Consider the following 10,610-nt stretch of genomic DNA (forward strand, 5'->3'; position numbering starts at 1 on the left):
TTATCGAATTAGAGTAAGCAGCAGAAAATAAAAATCACAACGCTAACATGAACTAGTTTTACTTAGTTCGGAGCCTTCGTCGACTCCTACTCCAAGGCCTGCACTCGTCGAGTGCTTTCGTTCGGCAATTCACTAGCAGTTCGAAAAGTATTTACAAATGAAAGTACAAGAACTCATTTAAAAAGAAAATATACCGACAACAATTAAAAATAACTTGAACCGCAAGTTGTCGGAGAAGCGTTGTCGCATCGTAGGAGCAGAGCGCAATAGAGCAGTTGTAGGAAGTAGTTGTTGTATTCAGCTCTGGAGGTAGGCTCCTTATATAGGAGTGCTCCGGGCGCCCGGATCCCTTCTGGGCGTTCGGACCGTGACGTAGGCTCAGCCAATCAGCACGCTCCATATCTGCGACGAGATAACTTTTGCCTCCCGGGTGCCCGGATCCCTTCCGGACACTCGGACCACCATTTTCCAGAAAACTCCTTTTCCTGTAATAAAATGTTAGTCCAAGGTAAAATAAAAGTTATGCTACCCTGTAAAATAAAGTGTTAGTTCAATCACAGTCAAGAGTAGTTAGAGTAATTAGATTCTGTCTCCTCGAAACTAGAATCTAGTCACGATCTCAACTTAGACTTCCGAAATGGATCTAAGTTAGATCAACGCCTAAGTTCCCTACTTGGGAACGCGTCCTCACCAAGTCACTACCCTCTAGTGATTTACCTTAACTTACCTGTCAGACGTCCGGTCAGCCTATCGACCCGTCTGGACTTCGTGTCATCTATCCGGTCAGCCCGTCGACCTAGTTGGACCTCATGCCAGACATCCGTCAGCCCGTCAACCTGTCTGAACTTCGTGCCAGCTATCCGGTCGGCCCGTCGACCTAGCTGGGCTTCGTGCCAGCAATCTGGTCGGCCCGTCGACCTAGCTGAGCTTCTCCTGCACAATTAGTCAAAGTGTTAGATCATAACGAAACTAACTTAACCTATTTTGTCATTCATCAAAATCTGAGTTAGACCATTAGTGTTAACCGCACCAACAGCTATTCTTTTCGACTCCTCGACTACTCAGGAGTCGTGAGATCAACCATTTTTATTCTCTCATGACTCATACATAGTCGTAAATCGAGTTATTCTCTCTCCGACTTCAGAGGTACTCGGGAGTCATGAGATCAACTATTATTATTCTCTCCGACTCGGGATAGTCGTGGATCAAGTTATTCTTTCTTCGACTCCATGGATATTCAAGTGTCATGAGATTGACTATTATTTTTCTATCTTGACTCGGTCATAGTCACGAATCAAGTTATTTTCTCTTCAACTCTATGGGTGTTCGAGAGCCGTGAGATTAACTATTATTCTTCTTTCCCAACTAGAACATAGTAGTAGATCAAGTTATTCTCTCTCTGACTCCATGGGTATTCGAGGGTCGTTAGATCAACCATTATTATTCTCTCCCAACTCGAACAAAATTATGAATCGAGTTATTCTCTCACAGACTCTATAGGTACTCGAGGGTCGTGAGATCAATCATTATTATCCTTAACTCTTTAATCGAAAGTGATACAGCCTTACGATAGACCTGAAAACTTCTTCATCAACTTCTCAGTCAGAAATTCCTTGAATGATCAACCAAAAAATCCTTCGTCCCTCACGCAAAGCTGCTAGACTCGGTACCGGATGAATAAATCATGAAGGCATGCCAATATGGCAAACCCATCTTATCACAACACAATAGTCCAAGTCAGTCAGACTCACGGCTCATTTGACTAGACTTGAGGGGGAAACTTATGATATGGTGAGTAGGAACAGTGAACAAGGGCATTTTGGATTTTGTACAACACCCCCATGAAACATAGGGCCAACACCTCTCTCTCTCTCTATCATGACGCCTCCTCTCTCTCTCTCTCACACACACTTCTCACGCCACCTCCTTGCTCTCCTCCATCACGCCGCCCTCGATGACCTCCACTGTTCCTCATGTCACCGCCGTCGCTGCCCTGGTCCGAGCTCATCGACAACTCCATCTTCTCCTGCCGAGAGTTCCTCTCCAAAACCACCACCTGCAGCGACGAGAACCAGGGGTTTCTCCTCTGTTTGCACACCATCATCCTTTTCCGCCCCATCGCTTGCAACCTCCTCCCTCAAGTGATCGACCCCCCTTCCCCGCGCCTTCTGCTTGCCAACCTCATTGCTTCTGTCGGCCTAATAGACTCCTTTTTCTCACAAGCCACTAGGACAACCCCTTTTGGGGCGCCGCCATCACCTCCTCACATTCCTCTCCTCCCTCGCCATCGAGCACGCTCCACCATCGCACCCCCTTCACCAACCGACGCCTCCTCTTTCTCTCTCACAACACCTCCTCTCACTCTCTCTCTCTCACACACACGCGCTGCCTCCCTGCTCTCCTCCATTCTAACCCCTCTCTCGCTCTTGTACTCCTCGTAGGAATCTTTATCCACCCCACAAACCTTTTGTCTCTTCCGACGACAAGAACAACTCACCCTCTTCTTCGGAGATTTAACGATCCAAGTCACAGAAGATGTTGGTGCAATTAACACCAATGGTCAAACTCAGAGTTTGATAAATTACAAATGAATTAAAGTTAAATGTTATGTTTGTCTAATTTATCTACCAAGTGTGTAGAATATGAACTTGATGGGTTTAGAGGACCGAAACACTAAGATGAAATCTAGCTAGGTTAATAGCTAGCACGAATTTCAGATAGGCTGAGATCTGGCAGAAGAAAGTTCAGTTGGGTTGATAATTGGTTGAAGTCCAGATTAGTTGAGATCTAGCAGGAAGTCCTGGTGGAGCAAGAGACTTGACACTAAGAAAGTGTGCAATTAGTAAGTAGAGGTAAACAACTGGAGAAGAGATCCAGTGAGGGCGCATTCCTGGTTGAGAGAATAGTAGGTGTCGATGCGACTTAGAGTTTCAGCAAAACTCAAAGTTAGGATCAGAGAGTCTGAAGACTGTCAAATGCATATTACTAATTTTTCATATTATTGCTTGTCGGCCTAACTTTGTGTTGCAGAAAATCAAAGACTGGAAAAATGGGCTCGTGTTGTAAAAAATCAAATGCTGGAAAAAGGAGCTCCAAGCGCCTGGAGCTTGTATAAGCGCTCAGAGGTTCAAGCGCCAAGAGTTGCTCTATGCGCCCGGACAAGTGTATATGCACCCAGACGATAGGTTGCAGTGGCACGCTTCAATTGGCCAACCCACATCAGCGGTCCAGTTGTCCGGAAGTGGATAAAGTTTACAGGATAAACTTTCGACAAGGTGCAACCACGTCAGTAACTCCAGGCACCCGAGGGTGATTCAAGGTGACCGGAGAGGTCCTATATAAAGGTCTTTGAGCAGCAACTTCACATCATCAATTACTTCGACTTCTGTTCTCACGCACTACTCTAAGAAGCTCTCCACGATGCCGAAAAGCTGCTCCGACAATCAATACTAAAGCTTAGACTACTTATTACCAATACATTTTAGTTTATTACATTGTATTTAAATTCTTGTAATATTTTCGAGCTTATAGTGATTGCCCAACGTAAGCACTCAGCGAGTGCGGATCTTAGAGTAGGAGTCGTCGAAGACTCTGAACCAAATAAAACTACTTGTATTAGTGATTTTTCTTCATTCATTTATTTTCTGCTACGTATTCTCGTGATTTCAGAAAAAGAAGCGAACACTACTCACCCTAACATCTTTTCGATCCTATAGAAGACAACTCATCGTCATCGTCAGCAAATCCAAATAGCTCATCGGTGGCTCACCCTCCCGATAATTTTAGAGCGTGATCAATATAAATATTTGAATTATGGGAGCTGGAGGATGGTCGGAGTTTGATGACGAGGCCAAGGAAGACATCATCGGGGTTGTTAACGTGAGAGTTGCACTCCACTATGAATGGGTCGCTGCACTTGTCACCAATGGTATGCACCGTCTCTCCTTCTGACATCATGTATAGCTCCTCGCACCACCGCTCTGCCACCTTCGCCCCCTGCACTGTTGTCGCCTCCCTTACCGTTAGTGGCGGCTATAGCAAGAAAACCAACAGGAGGCCAAGCAATCACCACTAAAAAGGGGGTTTTGGAAGCATTTATAAAATGCCTATAGCAATGATTTTTAACCACTGCTAAAGATATTGCACCGGTTAACGAACCATTGCGGATGTTGGCAACGCTAATACCAACCAAAGCGGTAAATCAAACATGTGATTTAAACTGTATAGACGCTTCTAATGTAGGTCTATAGGAGCGGTCAACAACCGATTCTAATGAACAACTTTTAGAAGCGGTTTAAAACCGATTCAGATAGATGAGTTATAGAAACGATTATAAACCGATCCAGAAAGACAACCTTTAGAAGCGGTTTAAACTAATCATATAAGTTATTTATGCAACGATAGCAATACTTTTAGGAGCAGTTAAAAACCACTATTAATATTGAATTTAAACCAATTTTTAATATGATCCTATATCATATTGTACCTATAGATTTTCAAAATCAAATACTTAAATTAAATCAATTAACCATATTCATATTTCACTTCACAAACCTAATTCATATTCATAACACATAATATTGGATTACCAAATTAACACATCATATTCATATTTCATTTCAAAATATTAATATATCTCATTAACATTTAACTTCACAATATACCACCAACACAATATTTTCTTCCATCTCTAAAATATATATAATCTTCCATAACAAATTTTCAATATATTCTATCAACATATTCTATATATAATAAAAAAATATTTAACAACAGCTTGCACTAAATTAAAACATTGAATTGAGTGGGAGAGATTAAAATGTCTAGTTGTGCTAATTTTTTTACAAAAACATCAAGGCAAGGACAGTAGCATAGATAAATAGATAAAGTAACAATTGAAAATGGATTCAACAATTTTAATTAGTTAACTAGACTGAATGATAGATCAAAATGTGCATGGAAATTAAATAGGATCTCTTAGTCATTACTCGCAAATTAAATGTGCCACTAAGTTTTAAGGAACATGCAAGTTTCCAGATTGTTGAAATATAAGTTTCACACGAACAAGAGTGCAAGAATAGTATAAACCCATATGACTAATATTATCAATTTAAAAAAAAAAAACATATTACCAGAAAAACTCTAGCAAAAATATTTGTATTTAAAGATCAACATCATCGATTATCTAGTTTTGATGGTGGAAAGAATCTACACCTATTTTCTTTCGAAGTTGATGGAACTTGTTACTGTATAATATTTGCAAGCATAGCTTTTATTTAAAGTAATAAATAAATTTACTATCATGTACTTAATTATACAAATAATTTTAAACATCTATAAACATATGTCAAAAACAATTAATGACTTTCAATAGTTAAATAAAACTTCCCATGTTTGAAACGACAGCTCATGAGGAATGAGTCATATTGCAACAAGCCCTTCTAATGAAGTATTTGATGTAACTTTTATTCGATGTAATTTTCACTTCGGTCCTCCACCGACTCCACGCGACCCTCATCATTTGCATTATAATTCCTTGGGATGAAGACATGTCCTAATTTTCATCTGAAAAATGTAAACTTTTATATGGTGTTGCAAAATTAATTCACTGTTGATATTCAAAAATATTTTTCGCCTTTCTTGTTAACTTCCTCATTTTATGTATCATTTCATATCTCCAATGGTGAATGAAATGTTGTGTCTCATGATTCATTTTCATTATCAACTTCTCTTTTACTTGATTCCTCTCCCCTAAATCATCTTTAGCTATTTTGGATTAACTTTTGCATTCTTTTATTTGCCATTTTCGAAAGTTACCTAATAATAACAAAGAAATGTATATTCATGTACATTAACAATTGTGTAGAGAGAAAGTTTTGCTTATTTGTGTTGACATCACACAACCTGCCAATTGAAGCTTTGACATGACAAAGATTGAATTCTACTTGAGTTAAAGCCAACATTACCTTAGATTCCAAGTTCTGAAACTGAAATTTAAAAGTCCGAATCCAGAAATCAATCTCAATTCTGAAATTCTAGATTTGGATTTGAAGAATGAAGGGAAAAAACGGAAACAAAGAAATCTGGATGAAGAATTACATTGAAATGGATTTTTATGGGTATAAGTTCGAGTTCCAAGTCATTGATCTCAATGATACTCACAAATTCACAATATGGGTTTACTGATTTATCTATAAACTCATTGGATCAAGTGGCTGTTAAAAAAAATAATAAAAGTCTGAAAAACCAAAATTCAGTCATTTTAGAAATTCTGAAATGAATCTGATTTTTGAATTTGAGTTCTGAAGTTTGCAATGTAGAGAATGAATACCATCTTGAAGGTTACATAGCTAATGTTGGTAGTATTACTGTAATTCCGAAAGACAGAATCAGTGAACAAAATTTTTCAAGATTACGTTGTTGGTTTTCTCAAGCACCCAGAAAAAAAACCTTGCAATATGAGAAGCAAGTGTCAGGAATCATTCTAAAATATTAGCACTTCCTGTTATTCACACTCTAGCAAGTTTGATATTCGTTTGATGAGGGGAAGGATTAAAGAGAAAAGGACTACTAAACAATAGATATGACCTACAACAATAAAGCATAAAACAACATTGACAACAACCACTCAACCTGGCATAACCCTATGATTGTAACAACTTACAAGTCAATCAAAACTTCGAAAACTAAATAATGCATGAATAAACCATACATCTAACTAGGAATAGCATTGTACAACTACAAGCAAAAATAACATCAAGATTTAAACAATTAAAATAAATGTCAAAGTGTCACCTCTAGCTGTCACTTCTCGCCTCAACAAGTCAGTGACGTGAACAACAAAGCACCTCTGGAGGCAACAATAACAGATATCAAAGGAAAGTGTTGAGTAGAGTTAAAGAAAGATTTAATGCATGTATAACATTTTATTATATGTTATTATCCACAACTAAAAGGTAGTAAAAACAATCAACTTGACGTATTGGTATGGCAACAATGAGCAATACCCTACTATAATAAATGACAACCACATACAATCACAAGAACAACTTTCATAATATAAAGCATAAGAATAATCATAATATCAACAATGAAACTAAGTCCACATATCAGTAATGGTGACTAATTCAAAACAAATATGATGGCAAACAATAGTAATAAGAGTATAACTAAAAAAACATAATGAAAGTAAAAAAAACAGAAAGATTTTCATAGATATACAATTGCATATGCCCAAATAGTAGTACTTGTATATGATTGTGCAAAAATTAGGGCCATGTTAGTTGATCAAAAGGAAGATCTCATCCAATCACTCGGTCAAAGGAAGGAAGGATAAAAACACACTTTTTCATTAAAAAATCGCACTCACCATTGTTCAAAAAACTGAAGGTAAACAAGGAATCCAAATAAGTACTAACGCACAAGAAAGTTGAAAGCTTGGGCGGATAGAACCAAACATCGGTAATGCTAAAGCATATAAATGAGGTAAAAAGAAAGAAAATCTCAAACTCCTTGTCTCACCTAGGGTCATTTTATTCCCTTTCCATCTAGGGTTAACAGAAACAGACATGGGCGACGACATTGGCTAAGTCAGAGTGCACAAGGGAGAGGCCTTCTGCAACAGCTTCTTCTGGCAATCGGGGGCATCCTTGAAATGCTTCCACGGAAAGGTCTCGGTGAGGAATCCCACGTTGATCTATATGGTATTCGAGTCCTCGTCGGCCTTGATGCTGGAGCTCAAGGTGAATGTCGAGATAGTCAAAGGTGATGGATGGTGTGAATCGATTTGTGAAAACTTAGAGAGATAGTTACTGAGAATGGCATAGTCTATCCTACCTCCTGAGCGAGGCGGAGACGGTGAGGAAGCGGTGGCTTCGCCAGGCGTCTGGGAGAAAGTTGCCCATTTCGTGCGAGTGACAGAAATGGGAATTGGGTTAAAAAAAATAAATAAACAAATAAAATACTGATTCAACTTGTAATATGTGACCGGAACGAGTGAGACGGATGAATTGCAAAAATAATATGAGATTTGTAAATTTTTTTTTTTTATTTCGGTCATGATCTTGAGAAGTAATTTTGAATCGCTCCAAATGTTATTTATAGAATCGATATAAAAACTGCTTTTAAAGATGGGGCATGATCTTTAGAAGCAGTTTTAAATCGCTTCAAAAAGTAACTTATTGAATCGGACATATAAATCGCTTCTAAAGATGAACAACAAACACAATTTAAGAACTGCTTCTAAAGATAATCAATTGAAATGATTTTAGAAGTCTATTGGGTGTCCTTTTACAACTATTTTATTAACCGTTGCTAATTTTATGATCCTAATAAATGTGGGGTACCTTCCTCTATTTAACATGTTAGACACGTGTGGGTGACATGCATGAGCGTCTCTCATGCGCGGAGACATCTCCAATCGTATATATAAGAGATGATATAATGTTCAACTCATTTTCGTGCCTTATTTTTGTGACTAAGATGAATTGGGGCATCTGTAGTGACTTTTGGATTCTTCGATTCATCTATCGTGGAAGTGAGTCGAACACTATATATATATATATATATATATATATATATATGAGATTAGTCACGGACAGGAGTCAAACATCATATCAGGACTATATATATATATATGACTTAGCTCATGGGGTGTCTCCTTGCATGACACACTAAAAAAATTTAATACTCAGATCATTTTAAGATATCCAAACACACATCGAGTATGAAGATCGAATAGCATATAATTACCTTATATAATTCATCAAAACTATTATTCAAATTTCAAAGTTGCTTTTAGAATTTAATTAATTTTCTTATAATTTTTATAATTTATGTTTATTTTTTAGGCTACGGTTATAAGTTAGTTTGGAACGATGGAAATATATTCTTGACTTTGTGAATAAATAAATTTCCAAATTGAGCTCGGTTGTTAATTTAAATGTTAGTTAATTTTAATCTTAAAAAATAGTGAAAGAAATTCATGTTTTAGTGCCAATTATATTCTTTCACCCATCTTTGTAAAGTTGTTAAAAAGAAAATCGAAATAGAAATAGTCTGATTTTGCCCCCTTTTTTTTAAAGAAAAATTGATTCAGTTCCCGGTGTTTTATTTTGACTTCCTCACCAATATTCTCGTCCCTGTCACGCGCCTCTTTGTGATGAGCTGTTTTGAGACCAAGTGGATAGACAAAATCCAAACGGAGTTGACTGAATCTGAGACGTCCTTTCCATGAAAAGACAACACAAAGAAATCTACAACCTTCGTCCCGAATCTGACTACTACAAATAAAAACCCTTTGAAACTGCCTAACCGCCGCGGAATCTAACTGTCTCCAGATCATCTCCATCAGGATGAATAAGTGAACATACTATGTGTTTCGACTCTCTTGTGCCAAGAGTGACACATTGACATTGAGATATAATTCATTCGATTTATTTATAAACTTTAAAATTTACCAGGAGTTTCATTTTATCGAAACTACTGACCGAACCGTTATTGGCCCGGGTGATTACAAGCATTACAATGTTTGGATTTCCAAATTATAACAATCCAAACTGAACTCTGTCACTGAAGACACTCTGTTTTTATTTATGCTACAGTGGTTGTGTGTAGTGGTAGCAGTGAAGGATCCAAGTAGTACTTTTCAGATGGAGTAGCTCCACAGGGACACGTCGTCGTAGTCCTCATCATTGGCCGGTGCCGGCGGCGGCGGCGGAGGTCCGATTAATAAGCCTTCCGCCATGTCCAGGTAGTCCTGCATCCCGAAATTGAAGTCGCCGTCGTCGAAGAGCGGGTCGCTGGAGGGCGTCGAGGACGGCCCGGCATGGGCCCATGAGGTTGAGGGATCGGCGGCGGCGGCGGCTGGGGCGAGGGCGGTGGAGGGAGTGGAGTTGGGGCGAAAGGCCTCGGCGGCGAGCGCGGCGGCCTTGCGGATGTCGATGGGGCTGGAGGAGTCCGGGGAGGGGAGGAGCCAGGCGGAGTCGGCGAAGTTGAGGCAGGCGGCGCGGCCGCGGAGGGCGATGGCGGCGACGTCGTGCGCGCGGGCAGCCATCTCGGCGGTGGGGAAGGTGCCGAGCCAAATTCGGGACTTCTTGTTGGGCTCCCGGACCTCGCACACCCACTTGTCGCCGTTCCGGCGCCGGACGCCTTTGAACACCGGGTGGCGCGTCTCCCGGAACTTGGTGCGGCCGGCCCGGCGCTTCGGCGGCGCAGACGACACTGTGGCGTAGCAGACTTCTTCGTCGGACGCCGATCGGCGGGGGAGCGTCGGCGAGTCGAGCGAGTCGCTGTCCATTTGCGATTTGATCAGTTGGTTTGATTAATTTCCCGGTGATGGCGGCAAGTGTGGGAAGCGAGTTGGTATAAATTTGGGTGGCGAGATAGGAGAATGTGTCGCTGTTGGGACGCGGGACGCAGCACACGGATTGACAGGTTGGTCCTGGATTGTGGTCGCGATGTGGAGGATACAGCTGTGGGTGTGTTGGACTCGGGGTCGTGTCATTTTGAGTGGGTAAACTTTCTAGTTACCTCCTTATTGTTTGCATTAACTTGAATTTATAAATAATATGATTTAATAAGATGCATTATTGTGAGAAACTCGACGAGTT

General features: G+C 39.9%; 1 protein-coding gene and 1 long non-coding RNA gene across 2 annotated transcripts; both read right to left on the reverse strand.

Moving 5' to 3' along the window:
* Window positions 1-6,604: 6,604 nt before the first annotated feature.
* On the reverse strand, window positions 6,605-7,920 carry LOC121987581. The gene is made up of 3 exons (XR_006113665.1): window positions 7,837-7,920; window positions 7,522-7,730; window positions 6,605-6,850 (listed from the first exon to the last, which is right to left on the reverse strand). It is a non-coding gene; the product is annotated as an uncharacterized LOC121987581 (long non-coding RNA).
* Window positions 7,921-9,413: 1,493 nt separating this feature from the next.
* Window positions 9,414-10,360, reverse strand: LOC121984767 (dehydration-responsive element-binding protein 1G-like). The gene has a single exon (XM_042537893.1). It carries the CDS (start codon window positions 10,295-10,297, stop codon window positions 9,647-9,649), a length of 651 nt encoding a protein of 216 aa, XP_042393827.1. The 5' UTR covers window positions 10,298-10,360; the 3' UTR covers window positions 9,414-9,646.
* Window positions 10,361-10,610: the final 250 nt, after the last annotated feature.

The sequence above is a fragment of the Zingiber officinale genome, chromosome 5B (genome assembly GCF_018446385.1).
Source record: "Zingiber officinale cultivar Zhangliang chromosome 5B, Zo_v1.1, whole genome shotgun sequence".
Taxonomy (NCBI): domain Eukaryota; kingdom Viridiplantae; phylum Streptophyta; class Magnoliopsida; order Zingiberales; family Zingiberaceae; genus Zingiber; species Zingiber officinale.

Coding starts and splice junctions, on each gene's coding strand:
- LOC121984767 (XM_042537893.1), bottom strand. CDS start 10,297: ATGGACAGCGACTCGCTCGACTCGCCGACGCTCCCCCGCCGATCGGCG.